The following is a 16,799-nucleotide window of genomic DNA, read 5'->3' as shown; positions in this document are numbered from 1 at the left end:
CATATATGTCCAAAGGTTGGGCATGGAGAGAGAAAGACTGATCTGCACTTGAGCACTCCTCAAGTGAGACTTTGGGGGTTACAATCTTGCATCTCTGTCAATCAGAATAATGTTGCTGATCTTTCCTATATATTCTGGTTGGATACTATTTCTTCATTCATCCAGAATTTGCTTTAGTCAAACAGTGTTCATGTCTTGTTTTCCCATCAAACCCAGCTTGCTACTCACGAGTACAAAAGTCACAAAGCACTACAAGTGAAATGATGGAAACCTGAAACTATTTCCTACTAATCTTCCGAAGCTCATGATGTAGGGCAGCCTGACATTCAGGAGGGCGGGAAAGGTCCTGTGATACAGCCAGGCAGGGCAACTCCATCTTATCTAGGATCTATAGATGCAGGTGCTGTGTGTAGCCAGGAAGTCCCTAGTGCTCTGTCATTTTCTGCAGCTCCATGGGGCGGACACGCCTATCCCCAAGTCCCAGGTGGCCAGCTCCAGTAGAGTTTACACAGCTTCCCAAGCTGCTGGCACCACAGACAGCAAAAGAGCAGGACTGGCTGACCTTTGAGTGTGCAGTGAAGCCATCCAGAACCCCTGAGAGAGAAACGGATTTTTGAACTCATTGGCTTTGAAGACTCCATCTGCCACCTGCCCTGGCAAGGTCGGGGTATATTGGATGCAGCCCCGAGCAGTCTGCCAGATCTCTGCAGGGTTTAGGGTTCAGTCCTAACTTGTTCCCTCTCCCTCTGATAAACACATGCACGTACACACACACGCACGCATGCGCGCGCGTGCACACACACACACACACACACACACACACAATGTATCAAAAGAAGTGGGATTTATTGCCCATATTTTTTAGAGCAGACATTCAGGAGGGTATAAAATGACTTATCTTTATAGCTAAAGAAAAGAGGAAAAGGGATAGAACTTAAATAGACACATTTATGTCCAGCCAACTACTGGACATAAATGGACAATTCTCCAGTGGGCCCCTCTCCCAATTTGAGACGATGGCTTACTGGGGTGCAGACTTTTCTCTTATTCTCTATGACAAATATTATGGATGGCATTTCCTTGTGTGACACAGTCCCATTGGAATGCACAGCAGCTGGTCAGAACGTGGGACATACATCATGCTCCTAATGAGAACTCTACTGGTCACCTGTCATGTGCCAGCCACCGTGCCACATTTCACATAGATTAGATGGTCTAGTCCTCTCAGCACCCCTGCCCCAGAGACAAGCACTGTTATAGCCATTTTACAGATGAGAAAACCGAAGGTGAAGAACTGACTCCTCGGTTGCTACAGCACAGCAATGTGAATCTAGGTCCATCCAGCTCAATGTGCACGTGTCCAAGTGCTGCCTGTGGCTCCTTTAGCCTTACAGCGGCTGCCAAAGCACAGGCAACTCCCCAGCGCCACTTTTCATCTCATCTGGTACCACTGTCCCCATTCTGCCAGTTACATGTTTATTTTTAAAAGGGAAAGCATTACTTCCCCTCTCAGGATGGATCTGGAGTCCAGGGCATTACTTCAAAAAGACAGGAAGCAACAGGAGAGAAGTGGCCTCCCTTGGCTTGCCCTTCAGATCATGGGCACAGGCATTTTATTTCCTTGATTCTGCAGCAACAGTTGAGAAATGACCATTGTATTAGCTGAAGTAATTCTAGCTGCTGTACAGATGACTCCCAAGTTTCTGTGGTTTAACCCTAAAGACTTATGTAACTATTGAATGGGAATTTGCAAAAACCTGAGCCTCAGAGTTTAAGAACTATCTCCCAGGTGACCAAAATCATAATGCACTTTGCCTTCAGCAGGGAGGAAAGCTGCCAAGACCTTCTTTCTATCACCTCCTTTTTGCAACACCCACAGTAGCTCAGGGTTCAGTATGAGACACCCCCAGCAAAGGGTTAGTCTCCTGCCAAGGTCACTGAGAAAGAACTGCTGGTGCATAAATCTGGGCTGGTTCCTTGGCCCCTCCACAACCTCATCCTTACTCCTTTCCCATTTCCTGTCACAGACCTTTGACATTTCTGATTACAAACAAGAATTAAAATCAGTGATGACTTCTAAGGGTGCAGGAGGCCTGGACAACCGTGTTTCTACTACCAGTGGCAGGCCTGGACAGTTTAATGAGTCCACAGATGGACTCCTTTGAGAATTTTACCAGGAGCTGAAGAAGTGAGACACAGCTCAGTGTCGGGCCCCCAACTACTTATCAAGCAATTCATAGTCCTTTGGGTCTCCCTTAGGGATTAATTTTGAGTCCAGAAAAGAAAGAGCCTTAGCTTCTATGGCTCAGGGGCAGAGATATCTTTAGAGACCTGAAAGTTAGGGGGAGCCCAGGCTCTTCTTGAATACTCCCAGAAGCCCTGACGTTTGGAGTCTTTTTCCTATTCCAATAAAGGAAGTATCCCTTATTCCACATATCTGGGTTGGTAATCTCTTCATTTCCACAGCTGCCCTAAATGACTACTTCAACCAGACTCACCTGACCAACAAAGGCAGAGGATGCCTGCTCTGGTCTTGTTCTCTCAACATGTCTTTGCAGGGATCTGCTGCCTGGACTGGAAGGACAGAGCAAAGTTCCCTGCCTGGAACCCACTGCCTTCATAAGTAACTACCACCTGCCATTTCCACCCCCAAGGGCTCTGTTTTCTTCACTTACTGAAAGCAGGAAGGAAAGATGCTTTGTGGACAGTCTCCTCTGAGAACCACAAACCCCTTTATCCTTTGTGCTCATCCAGCACTTTGTATGGATAATGCTTATTGTGCGCACTATAATGGTTAACTGATGCACCATCTTCTCTCTTACTGTCTACAAGAAAAGAGATGGCTTCTTATTTACATCTGCAACTTCTGTACTTACATGGCGTTTGACCCTCAGAAATATTACTTAGTGAGTGCAAATTATTTTTGAGGGGATGAATCAGCAAGTATATGAGTCAATAAGCAGAGATGAATGAGAAAAAATAAGTGAGAAGTGATGGGGGAGGGAGCAGGTAAATGAGACAAGAGTGGTTAGATCCATGGCAGGCTGCTTTCAGGTAGCCTCAGTCCTCTTCTGTGCAAACAAAGCCCTGCTTTTAGGATTAGCATGTTGCCACCCAACAGAAACAATATATTTCTCACCCTTCTCCCACAGCTAGACATGTTAAAAGCTCCATGATAAAATTAAACATAAGTAGCAGTGCTTCATGAGATCTCACAGGGAACCATTAAAAAATGAATGTGTATTCTTTAACTTTTGCCTCTTTTTAATGGCTTGGAATATATATGATGGTTAGAGATGAGCAGTCATATTTATAGTCAGGTGACTTAAAGGAAAAAAACTCATGCTGGAAATGTAAGCAGAAAGACAGAAGTCTAGGTCTTCATTGTTAGGCTACTGTAACACCCTATCCTGGCCATCCTCTCGACTTTTTTTTTGTCTTGTGGTTTGTGGTTTTTATTATATGTGGTTGAAACTGATATTTAACCAACTCACCCAGAATCACAGATTAGTGCCAGAGCCAGTCTTAGAATCTAGTGTAGAGTCTACTGAGTTCTTTGTATACTCTAGATATTATTCCTCTATCAGAGTGGTGGCTGGTAAAGATCTTCTCCCATTCTGTAGGCTTTCTCTTTAGGTTCTTGATGGTTTCATTTGGTAAGCAGAAACTTTTTAGTTTGATGCCATCCCACTTGTTAATTTTTGTTTTAATTTCCTGCGCCTTGGAGGTCTTGTTGAGAAAGTTACTACCTGTGCCTATATGTTGGAGTGTTGAACCTATGCCCTCCTCTAATAGCTTCACAGTCTCTGGTCTAAGTCTTTGATCCATCTCAAGTTGATTCCTGTACACAGTGAGAGGTAAGGATTTAGTTCCATCTTTCGACAAATGGATAGCCAGTTCTCCCAGCACCATTTGTTGAAAAGGTTGTCTTTTCTCCAGAATATGAGTTTGGCCTCTTTGTCAAAGATTAATTGACTATAAGTGTGTGGGTTTGTTTCTGTATCTTCTATTCTGTTCCATTGGTCTATATGCCTGTTGTTGTGCCAATACCATGCTGTTTTTACTACTATTACTCTGTAGTATAATTTGAAGTCTGGGATTCTGATGCCTCCTGCATGGTTCTTATTGCTGCTAATTGCTTTGGCTATTATGGGTTTTTTCTTTCTCCATATAAAATTAATGGCTAATTTTTCTAGGTCTATGAAGAATGTCGTTGGTATTTTGATAGGAATTGCATTGAATCTGTAGATCACTTTTGGCAGAATGGCCATTTTGATATTTATTCTGCCTATCCATGAGCAAGAGAGAGATTTTTCCATCTTCCAAGGTCTTCTTCAGTTTCTTTAATGTTTTATAGTTTTCATTGTAGACATCTTTTACATCTTTTTTAGGTTCATTCCTAGGTATTTTATTGGTTTTGAAGTTATTGTGAATGAACTGTTTTCTTTCTTTCTTTCATTGTGGATTCATTGTTGGTATATAGAAAAGTAACTGATTTATTTAGATTAATTGTGTATCCTGAAACTTTGCTGAATTGGTTAATTAGCTCCAGTAGTCTTTTGGTTGAGTTCTTTGGGTCTTCTAGATAAAGGATCATGTCAAAAGACTCTGCACAAGCTGGGCATGGTGGCACATGCTTGTAATCCCAGTGCTTGGGAGGCTGAGATAGGAGGATCATACAGGTTTGAAGCCTGCATCAGCTACTGAGTGAAGCTCTCAGCAACTTGTTGAGACCCTGTTTCTAAATAAAGTATAAAAAATAGGTCTGGGAGTATAGCCCAGAGGTAGAAAAGCCCCTAGGTTCCACCCCCAGTACCACACACACACACACACACACACACACACACACACACACACACACGACTCTACGCTAGCAAATGGCCAATAGATACATGAAAAATATGTTCAATATCATTAGCCATCAGAGATACAAATCAAAACTATGTTGGGATTCCATCTAACACCAATCAGAGTGGCAAGCATAAAAAAAGTATATAACAACAAATTCTGGAGAGAATGTGGGGAAAGAGGAACTCTTTTACACTGTTGGTAGGAATGCAAACTAGTTTAGCCACTATGGAGATTAGTGTGGAGATTCCTTAGAAAACTAGGAATGGATCCACCATATATATATATATATATATATATATATATATATATATATATATATATATATATCCACCAGCTATCCCACTCCTGGGTCTTCCCAAAGGGGTTGAAATAAAAGAAATACAGTAACATATGCATACCCATATTGCAGCACAATTTATAATAGCCAAAATATGGAACCAACCTAGGTCTCCATCAACAGATGAATGGATTTGCAATATTATAGAAAATACACACAATGGAATTCTACTCAGCCATAAAAAGGAACAAAATCATGTCATTCGCAAGATGGAAAGACCTGGAGAACATTATGTTAAGTGAGATCAGCCAAGCACAGAAAAGAGAAGGGACATATGTTTTCTCTAATATGCCCAAACTAGGGATATTAGGAATACCAGAGGAACTCCAGATAATGGAGGGGAAACCTTATCAAAGCTAGAAAGGAAGAGTAGAAGAGGAAGAAGGCTGAGGTTGATTAATGGAGGAGCTACAACCAAATATGTGTAAAAGTATGAATGAAGCTTGGTTAAACCTGGACACTCATTGTTGGGAGGGGAGGAAAGGGGAAGCGGGTGGGGAGAGCACTAAGCACTGTATGAATCGTATGCCATTTTCAATATAATACACATAAAAATAAAATTTTAGAAATTTCCAAAAATATGTTCATTCACAAATAAACAAATAAATAAATATATACACAAAAAAGAATCTAGGTGTCTTCTCTCTCAGCCTCAAGTTCTTTAAAAGTCAAGACAACATAAGGATATCCTGAAACTCCATGCTCACCCAGATCTGACAGATGCCCTTTAAAGCCAACCCATACCACAATGTGGAATAAGAGAATCAATCTTTTAAAGGGAAAAAGTGATGGATGGTCCTTTTATCAATGTTCAAACCATATGAGACTGGTGGGGGGCTCAAATGAACCTCATATTGAATGCAAGTCCCAATAGCCTTGGGAAACCCATCTGTGACTGAGGACCTCTGTGCTCTCAGGCTTTAAGTGGCTCTTGCATGTTGGCAGCATAGCATTTACCCTTCTGCAAAAATGAAGCATACATGCTTGTAAGACCTTACCTCCACCAAGGAGTGCCAGTGTGCGATGGGCTTGCGAGGATATGACAGCATTTCGCTCCAGTGGTCTCTGCCCAGCCTCTCAGCCTCGTTGCCTACTTGACACACGCCGATGATCTCATTGTGACCTACACTGTGAAAATGGCCCACAATAGTTTTTTCTTAAAATTTTGGTATGTAGGAGTAACAGCTACTCAATCAAACAGATGGAGGAATCAGAGAAATTATGCTTTTGTTGTCTCTAACTTAAAACTACAGGCCAAGCTTAACAGCCAATAAGACATGGAATTCAGTGTTATAACGAAGCTTTCTTAAACTCTGACATAGGTGAGCTTGTTCCCTAAAACTCTATGCTTAAAGAATTTCCTGATGCATGTTAAGGATATCACGTCTGATTCTGGAACTAGGTTGGCCTCCAAATCCAGATAATGAAAAGGAAGCCATCTCAAAAAAGGTTTTTTGTTTTGCTTTTTAAAATTTTTTTGTAGTACTGGAGATTGAACCCAGGGGAATTCAACCTCTGAGCTATACTTCCAGTTCTATTTTATTCTTTATTTTGAAACAGGGTCTCACTAAGTTGTGGAGGACCTCAGTAAGTAGCTGAGGCTGCCTGTGAACCTGCAATTCTTCTTGTCTCAGCCTCACAAGTACTGGGATTACAAGCATGCACCACCATACCAGGCTTGCTTTGTTTTTTAATAATGGCAATGCAAATTCCCACAAAAGGCAACCAAGAATGGGTGAGGAAGCAGCTTTGAGTCTGGCAGTCTCTGGTCTTGGGCTCACAAGTGGGGCAGAGTAAAGGAGGTTTCTTGGTCTTTTTGCTTCCCAATTTTGTTAAGAGAATCTTGTGATCATACATGTTCTCCCCTCTTTCCTTCTAACCCCAGCTTTGGCTCTTTGACCCAACTTGATTTCCCAACTATATGATGATAACTTAGCTCCTTTAACCTTAGGGGTAATATTTCTGAAAGTTTTCCCTTGGTAGAGTTCTGATTTGGGCCATTTTTTTTCCTTAGCAAGTTTTTGTTCAAAGTCCTTTGCATACTTGGAAGGCTAAAGCCCATCCTTTAACTCTTCAGGATCCAAACTTACATACTTTATTTTTCCTTCCTGCAAACATGAGTAATTTTTTTCCTATTTGTATGCGGATGGTAAAGGGAATACATGAGTAGGGAGGTAGTGTGTATAGGATGTTTGAATCTATGCTCATTAAAAATCAAATGCATGCAGAAACCCCATGGATTCTACCATGGATTTTTCCAGTCCAGATTCATGAGTTTACTTATAATTAAATTGAGGCAGAGATCACATAATCAGATTTGTTGATTCAGGAAACTTGGCAGTAGCTTAAAAATGCTAGCGTAGCCTTCCACAGTTGGTGGGCAACATCCTCTCCTGGGGCCTGACTCTGTTGGTGTTTCCTGTTGCCCAGAGGAGATGGGACAAGGTCTTCTGCCCAGCATGGACTGTCATACCCATGAGCAGCCGTGTCGAGGACAGTCGTGCTTCAAGCAAGCATCTGCTGGAAAAAGTGTTCATGTGGCTGAAGGTGTCTTGCTGACATTTCAGAGGTATGTGGGGAAATTTTTAGCTACAAATAATATTTGTAAGATTATATTAGAAATCTGAATGACTTTTTTTCCTTCTATAATTGTGCCCAGACCACGTGGGAGGTTTCTAATTAAAAAGAGACTTTGCATTTCAGTCTAATGACTGGTTTAACATGTATAATTCCCTGTTGGTACTTCCTTTGCATATTAAAATGACTGTTTTTCAAATCTGTCCTTTAAATACACAATTGGCTACAATGCTGGCTATAAATATCTCTTCTGTGCTGTATTAATTAAAAAGTCTAGCATCTTATGCATTTTAATGTACCCTGTCATCCATACTGATTCTAACATTTTCAAGAGAACATTTCTGTGTTTGCTTTCAGACTTAAGTGGATGGAAATGATCTTTATTAAACATGCTGTAAGAAGGAAAAAGATTGGAGTTATGTATTTAGAAATGTTGATGGTCTGGCTAAAGTAATCATTCTGCTGTTTTGAGCAGAATCTGTTTCCTTAAAGGTAATCAGGATTGCCTGACAGGAGATAAAACCTGTGGGCCCACTTCTTCAAGCCCAGATTCCAAGAGGTGTGCAGGTCTGGATGGAGGAGGTAGGAAGCTGAAGAAGGAAAAAGCAGGAAGAAAGAGGAAGAAGATACCCTGGTGCTCTGACACTACACATTGGTTGGAAAATGGTGACTCCTTGTCAGTCTGCCTTCCAGTCATTGCCTGTGGCCTGGGACATTAGCTAAGGATCTATGGCTGCTTCACTCTCTCCCCTCCCTGCCTGGTGCAGTGGACTTGCACTGAGACAGAGCTCCAGGTATCTCACCGGTCGTAGTCCATGACCGCTATGGACAAGTGGATTTGGTCAATGTTCTCAGGAGGGACGTCAAAGACTATGGCTTCATTGTAAACGGGATTCAGCGTGTTCCTCTTGGTGGACGTTTTCCTCTTCTTCAGCCGCCTGCCATCACACATCAGTGAGACTTTCACGTAGGGATCTGTAAAGACCATGAGAAGTGGGGCTACAGTGAGGATAAACATGGATCGCGGGACTGGATGGACTAAAGTGTGCAGTACTCCTTTATGTGCCTGCGGACCAGAGTTTTAGAATTTTAATTAATGTGATAGCTGGGCAGCAACTAGTTAGGATAATTAAGTCATTCATTCAAGAAAAAAGCCCAGAACACTGTCTCTTCAAAATGTGTGAAATTTAAAAATAGTATGAAAACATCTGTTACCAAATTAGAAAACATTCCAGCTAGAATTCCAGCCTGCCTGTTTGTGATAGGAAGAGAAACGAAGACATCTCCAAGGAGTGGAGAACAAGCCTCAGGCCCCCAGCTCTGAGTCACCCCAGGGAATCTTTCCCTAGAGATCAGAGGGGATTCTGTAGATTTCTAGAGTTACTGAATTCCTGGAGAACGGGGAGGCATCTCAGGGTGGGTTTCCTTAGTCCAAGGCACCCCAGAGTTGCCTGCAGTCAGGTTGTAAAAGGAGAAGTTCATTCACAGGTTGAGAAAGGACACGGGCAACACTGGTGTGACTCTGTGAAGGTGATGAGGCTGGCCTCTGCTCTGAATGGAGGTCATCCAGCCCCACCAGTGCCTGGCCATACGCCTACTCAGTGGGGAGCTCTCCATCTCCCTCCACCTGCATGGTCACGTGCTACCTGGCTCCCACACATTCCAGGAGGGACTTGGAGGGCAGAGGGGCCACATCTTTTTGTCTCTTAGAAAAACCCTGGAGCAAAGGATGCAGAATACATTGTATCTAGTATTCTTTGATTTCAGTGACTGAGCCAGTGTGCCCTGGGTGTTTGTGACATTTAGTGAGCACCTGCTGAGGTTATAAATTCACATAGTAAGAACTACATATTGAAGGATTGGTGTGTGTGTGTGTCTGTATGTGTGTGTTTGTGTGTTACTGGGAATTGGGCCCAGGAGCATTCTATCTTCAAAGCCACATCCCCAGCCCTATTTCTGACCCTGAATCTACCATCCTCCTGCCTCCGCCTCCCAAGTACTGGGATCATCGGTATGTATTACTACACTTGGTTATAATAAGGAGTTATTTTTGTTTTGAAATTTTATTTTTGTGGTACTAAAAGGTTGAACCTAAGGGTGCTCAACCACTGAGCTACATCCCCAGCCATTTTTATTTTTTATTTTGACAGAGACTCACTAAATTGCCAGGTTCAGCCTCAAACTTGTGATCTTCCTGCCTCAGCCTCCTCATGAGGCTGGGATTACTTGCATGAGTCACCATACCAGTGAGAGGTGTTTTTTTTTTTGTTTTTTTTTTTTTGGTGGTACTGGGGTTCCTGGAAGCCCTTCTACCTCCAGGCTACACTCACAGACCTATTTTATATTTTTGAAATAGGGTCTCTTACGCCAGTGCAACTGGTTTCGAACCTGTGCGATCCTCCTGTCTCCACCTCCCAAGCGCGGGGATTACAAGTGTGCGCCACCACGCCTGGCGAGATTTTTTTTTTTAATTAGGGGTTAGAACTTAAATGTATGGGACAGGAGTGAAGAAAAAGAATTTAAGTGCACATGATCAATTCACTGGAAAAACCAAACTATATAGTTTACTTTTATAAGGAGGTAGAATTGTTTTCAATCTTAAACCTGCCTGTGATGGTGATATCAAAGAAATAAGACCCAAATAGATAAACTATCAGTGTGTGTAAACTCTAGGTCCAATTCACACTTATGGTAAAGGAGATCCAAGCAATAGTAGTAAATATAATAACTAATATTATATAGCATCTAATAGATATCAGATAATTTTATGGCTACATATATATGCATACATATGTGTGTATGTGTATGTATGTATTTTATATATAATATAATCTTACAAGAACCCAATGAGCCAGATACTATTATTACTCTCATTTCAGAGATGGGAATCTGAAGTGTGGAGAGGTTAGGTGACTTGCCTAAGCTCACGCTCCTCTTTGGTAACAGAACTGTGCTTAAACACAGGCAGTGTGGTCCCTGAATCAATGTGACTTATTACTACATTGGAAGCCTCATAATATATAACATCAGAGCCAGATGAATTAGTCTGAATTTCAGAATGTCCCACCTGATGCTCCTGTTATGTCCATTGCTTTTAAATTTCTTGCTTTTATAATGGTGATGGTCAGCCTGCCAGCCGTTGGAAGATAGCAGAGGGAAAACATCAGTTCTCCAAGGTCCACGTTGTCCTGTTAAGAAAGCACAAACTGGAGCATTAGTGTCTTTGGCTGGGGTGCATGAGGCTCAGCTGTAGGGCAGCTCTGGGAGTAACCAGAGCTATGTTCAGCTCATGAACTGGTGATTGTTGAGACCAGCCTGACAGCGGCGGGGCTGGAAGAGAGATGAGTACTGACGGCCCTGAACAACAGCACACGGAGCCGGGAGACATGTCAAGCAGGATCTCATTTATTTTTCTTTAGGCAACCCAATTTAAAGCAAAAAACCTGCAAGGGGGATTTCCAACAGGAAACTATTCTAACCTATCAAGCTAAAGGTCACTCTTACAGCCAATCATTATTCAATGCACGAGGGGTTCACGAGCACGGAAGCATTAGTTGAGCCAATAAGGCTCAACATTACCAAATTGCGCTAGCGGGGGCAAGGAGAGTAGTTATGCCCTCCGTATCCACTAGGCGCTATTTGTTGCAGGTTCATTCATCGGAAGTTCCAGCGGTTGTGCAGACCCATGCTCACTACATGTAGCTCATTGATTAGAAGTTCTGTCAGGCGGTTATGCAGTCGCCAATGTGCTTGGCGCTACATGTCATCAGGCGGTTAAGCAGACCCCAACAGGTGATGTCTCCTCCTTTCTTGCCAGTTAACATGGAGAAAAATGCATCTCTGCATTCTAGGAGCTCCTCCTCTAAGGAAGCGCAAACCATCTTTTGAAGGCAAAGCTTCAGAGTCAGTCCAGGGCCTCAGTCACCACAGACTGAGCTGCACGGCCTCACGTTGGTTCCTGCGGCCCAGAACACAGAGTCTAGTGCAAAATCCTCCCACCTTAATAGTCCTCAATGGAGCCCCCCTTTACTCCATGTGGCTCCCCTCATCTCCATCATGATCCAGCACAAAGCCATTCAAAGAGATACCCCACACTGTTGTGTAGCCCCGTCCCACCCAGGCACTCCGTGGCATTATGCACATGTACAGCCTCAAGCAGGTTCCCACACGCTCCACTACAGAATCCCCTCAGATTAAGCACAGACTCTCAGTATGCCCCTGCGTGTATTTCTTTGCAATCCCTACCCTCAGGATACTATATACAACTGGTCACATATAAGTTGGGCAGACAGAAATGTGGCTTCAAGAGACTCTAGAATCTTATAGCTCCTCACACAGCTCTGGGTAAGAACACTGCATGAACCAGAGAGCAGCAGCCTGTGACCCCACATATCCACAGCCCTGGATACATTTGGATACTGGCCAGTTCTGCACCTTCTCCACACAGGGAGAGAAGATCAGAGCCCAAGCCCCTGGATGCCCTGCTGCCTGCCTCTGGGATCCCACTTTGCCATGGCTCTTTACTTCTCTGGGTGTGTTTCTAAGGAGCCCCATTCCCTATACTTGGGGAAAATATCTCCTTGAGTGGTGTGTGGCCATTCAAATAGGTCAAAAACATGAGTCTCCGTCTCCTTTTTTAGCCCAGGGAGACAGTAACCAAGAGGGACAGGGGTGGCAGTTCATTTAATTTCAATTTCTGAGACATACCTGAGGTTATTGAGCTGGATGCCTGCACCTAATTAATACAGTTTCATACTGACAATGCTCTGGGGAGTCAGGTTCTTGCCCTCAACAGCCACAGCCTCCCCTCCCCTCCTGGGTCCTACAAGGATACTTCTATTTTTAGAAGCACAGATTCAGCTCTGGAAGGTCACCTCACCCAATCTCCCCGCCGTGACTGCTTCCACAGGAGGATGAGGCAAAGGGATCTATTTGGTCGCTAAGGCAGATGGATTGCCCTGTGTCTCTTCACAATGCTTGTTTCATATAAATAAATCACCTCAGCCCACAAGCCAAACATCCCTGGCTTCCTGGAGCTCTGAGCTCAGGAGACCTGGGTGGCTGGACCTATCTCTTTGGGAAGATAGGTGGGCTAGGGGATCTCTGCAGTAGTAGGAGTTCACACACAGTAGGTTCTGGCTGCCCTATGATGCTGCATTAGGAGTAGAGTCTGCCCTCCCTGGAAAGGACAGGTCTGACCCAGCCTTCTGCCTGAGGCAGAGGGGAAAAGAAGCGGCAGCTGCCCCCACAAGTCCCTCATGCCTTGACCCATGCCTTTGCCCCTTGACTTCTAGTCTTCCTTCAGGGCATCCAGCTCTCTCCTCTCACTTCATCCTGCCCAGAAAACCTTGGCTAGCAAAGTAATTTTAGGAGCAATCAAAATCATGCCTGTGAAGTTTCATAATCAATTCTTTCAACGTACATTTCCTAAGGGTCCACACACTGGAAGGTTTGAGATGTGAAAATGTACTCGGTCCAGTCCCTGCCCTCGAGGTTGATGCACATAATTAAATGTGATATGTCAGATATGTCTCTACTAAGTACACTGGATTTTTCCCAACATAGACCCCATTTATAAAGATTATATTATATGACTATTTGTTCATGAGTTTTTAAAAAAATGAAACTTTAGACTTGGTAGTATATTCAGAATATGAACTGGGGCTAAAGCTCAAATTAGTACTTTAAAAATAGTAATTAAATAAATCATGATAAAAGAGAAAATGTGTGGTTGGATCTTCAAGTGCTTTAAAAAGAAATCTAAAGTTTTCTAAATTATAACAATAAAATTCAAAGATAGAAAAATTCAGGTAAAGAGGTAACAGACCCCCCTTTCTTATATACATACCCACACAATGTCATTCCTTTCCCCAAAGTAATACTGTAAATAATCATCCAGGATATTTTTTTATCCATCCACCCATCCATTTCTTAAGTTATTCTTTTAGCATTGTGGTTATGAGTTAAGCACTGCTCTTTCCAGAGGCTGAATCTGCAGTAGTGGGCAACAGTCTCCATCCCTTGAGGAGATGTGGGCTTGCTCATGGTACCTCTGCTTTCTTCCCATCAGCTGATGCAAATTTGGGGTCAAGAACCTATAGGTCTTGATTATAAACATCCCCAATCAAGTGGTTCTCAAATAGAAGCAATTCCGCTCCCCAGAGAGCTATCTAGAGAAGTTTTTGATAGTCACATCTGGGGAGGGATGTACATTACCGAGTGGGTAGAGCCCAGGGATGTGTAAAACATCCTAAGATGCACAGGGAAGCCCCAGTTATCTGGTAAAAATGTCAGTGGTACCAAGAACAAGAAACTCTGATTTACATGCAAGACTTAGATTCTTGGTAAAAGTGTTTTTTTTTTGTAAATGCTGATAAAAGGTAAATATAAAAGGGATGGAAAGGGATGGTGGCATATCTGGCTTCTTTTTCAACTTGACAGAAATCAGAGATGCAGAAGTGTCTGGTGGCTGAGTGCCCTCGAGGACATGAGGGGAAGGAAAATGCCAAACAAAGAAATGCTTCATTTGTTCCTGCTCTGTGTGGCCAAATTCAGTATTGTTGGCAAGGTAGATTGGGAGTTTATAGCAATAACATGTGTGAATTCTCTACCTGTCAACCTGCAAACTCTTTCGTGATCCATTTGCTTATAATGGCCTATATAGATATAATTTTGGCTAACTAGTGTATTTTTGTATTCCTCTTCTTATATTCTTCTGATGAAAGACTTCTTAAAGTTCTGGAAGGGCTGATGCAAGAATTCGGCTTGTCCAAAATGTGTATGACCCTGAGCTTCGTTGAGATGAAGTATGAGTATATAACCTAAGCAAGATCAGTCAGAGTCACTGCTGGAATTGAAAAAGAATCAATATTGAAAAAGAGAAGTTCTCATTTTATTGGGGTTATTCATTGGAAGATATAAAACAAGAATTGTGACATTCCTATATGATATATATAGCACAATGGATATAATATCACTATGTCAGTTAAAGACATACTAACAATGGAATTCTATTAAGCTATAAAGAAGAAAAAAAATCATGGCATTTTCAAGAAGATGGAAAGTCCTAGAGAGCATTGTGTTATGTGAGATCAGCCAAGCACAGAAAGAAAAGGGACATGTGCTTTCTCTAATATGCCCAAACTAGGGAGCATTGGGGATACTAGAGGGACTCCACATAAGGGAAGGGAAATCTCAGCAAAGTTCAAATGGAAGGATAGGAGAGGAAGAAGGCTGAACTTCATTAATGGAGGAACTACATCCAAACATGTATAAAATAATGAATATGGCATGGTTACCCTGGACACTCATTGTTGGAAGGGGGGGAAGGGAAGATGGAGGTGTGTGGGGGGGAGAGGGACCAAGCACAGTTTAAATATATACGATTTATTTTCAATTAAAAAAAATCAAAAAAGTTTAAAAAACCAAACCAAACCAAACCAACAAACAAACAAACAAAGAAACAAAGAAAAGACATACTAAAAGAAATAGCTAGTGAATCAAGGAGTTATAGTATAGCAAGGTTTAAATACAAAATTACATCTAAATAGGTCACTATAGGCAAATGGATCAAGAGTTTGCAGGTTTGTGGTAGAGAATTCACACATGTTTCCTATAAATTCACAATATACCTTGCTAACAGAACCCAACAAAGGTGATAACATGATACTTAAAATATTTAATTAATTCTTCTGGGCGTGGTGGTGCACACTTGTAATTCAGTGCTTAGGAGGCGGAGACAGGAGGATCCTGCAGGTTTGAAGCCAGCCTCACTGGCTTAAGAGACCCTGTTTCCAAATAAAATATAAAAATAGGTCTGGGAGTGTAGCCCAGAGGTAGAAGGGTTCCATCTCCAGTACCACCAAAAAAATATTTAATTAATCCAAAAGAAGATAGAGAAAAGGAATAGGAATAAGATCAGAAGAGAAAAATCTGATTGAAATAGAAAATAAGATGATAAACTGAACTTTTCAATAATAATAGTAAATATAAATGCCCTAAACATTTGTATTTAAAAAGCTCCTTCCCCTGCTCTTCTTCTTCCACTTCCATTTCTTACCTGAGGCAGGCCAAAGAAACTAGAATTCTTTTTTCTCAAGTTAGATTACAGGAACTAGAATCCCTCTCCCCCAAAGCCAGCCATAAAACCTGAAAATATTTACTCTGGCTTTTCACCGCTTCCTGTCTTGGAGTTGGCCATAAAGAAATTCTCTGACCTTCATTTTCCGATAGTAGATTCTAATACCTCATTCTAGAAGGGGTTCTGCCCTATACCCAGGAGGAAGAAATACCATAAGAAGAGACTAAAAAGATCTGAACACACAGGCTCTGTTGAGATCTCCTCTCAGTCTCTCACCATGAGGTCATACCCTTTTGTCCAATCACATTTCTACCTACTGTCCATTCTTCATCAAATATAAACATAAAAATACAATTTTCCCTGAGTCTTTGAATCTTTGTTTCTAAAAGCTCTTATATCACATATTTTTAATCAATTTTGATTAAATAAATTTGTTATGCTTTTCTCCTGTTATTATATCTTTGTAAGTTTTTATTTCACTTAGCCAGAAACTACAGGAGGGTTGATAAAACTTGTTCTCCCCCACCTTAGTTGGTATACTCTTTAGGGGGAAGGCCCATTTATTCATTTCTTTCATTGGCTGCCACATAGGGGTGGCTCCATCAATATTTTTTGCACTAATAGAATGATGCACAAATGAAAGAGGGGTGAAAGAATACTTGGGTATGTGTTGCACTCTCAGTAGCTTCCTGGTGCCTTTGGATTAAATGTCCAGTGAGTCATCAGAAAATGGGACATCTGGTCTTCCTTCTTTTCTTCCCTATTTCCACCTACTCTCTGCCACCATATTCCCCAGAATTACTAAATCACTGAGAAATCCTATTCTTACAGAGCCTCTTTTAAAAACAAAACCCAAATAAAATATAGCAGCAAGAAACCATTTATTTAGGAAGTTCAATGCTATTGTGACATTCCTCCCAAATGTCCTCTATCCTCATCTATAATAATCGCGAT

The 16,799-nt window shown here is 42.0% G+C and overlaps 1 protein-coding gene across 1 annotated transcript in view; it reads right to left on the bottom strand.

Moving 5' to 3' along the window:
* Nucleotides 1–2,298: 2,298 nt before the first annotated feature.
* SYT9 (synaptotagmin 9) overlaps nucleotides 2,299–16,799 on the bottom strand; it is a gene marked incomplete at both ends in the record, with an annotated part of 148,960 nt that continues 134,459 nt past the window's right edge. The window contains 4 exons of the mRNA XM_080690007.1: nucleotides 2,299–2,400; nucleotides 6,187–6,316; nucleotides 8,569–8,740; nucleotides 10,833–10,953. Of these exons, the coding sequence (XP_080546133.1) occupies nucleotides 2,299–2,400; nucleotides 6,187–6,316; nucleotides 8,569–8,740; nucleotides 10,833–10,953 (525 nt within the window). The remainder of the gene's footprint in view (nucleotides 2,401–6,186; nucleotides 6,317–8,568; nucleotides 8,741–10,832; nucleotides 10,954–16,799) is intronic.

The sequence above is a fragment of the Muscardinus avellanarius genome (assembly GCF_963383645.1).
Source record: "Muscardinus avellanarius genome assembly, chromosome: 1".
Lineage (NCBI taxonomy): Eukaryota > Metazoa > Chordata > Mammalia > Rodentia > Gliridae > Muscardinus > Muscardinus avellanarius.
The sequence above is the reverse complement of the archived record's forward strand: the minus strand, read 5'-3'. Positions and strand labels throughout refer to the sequence as shown.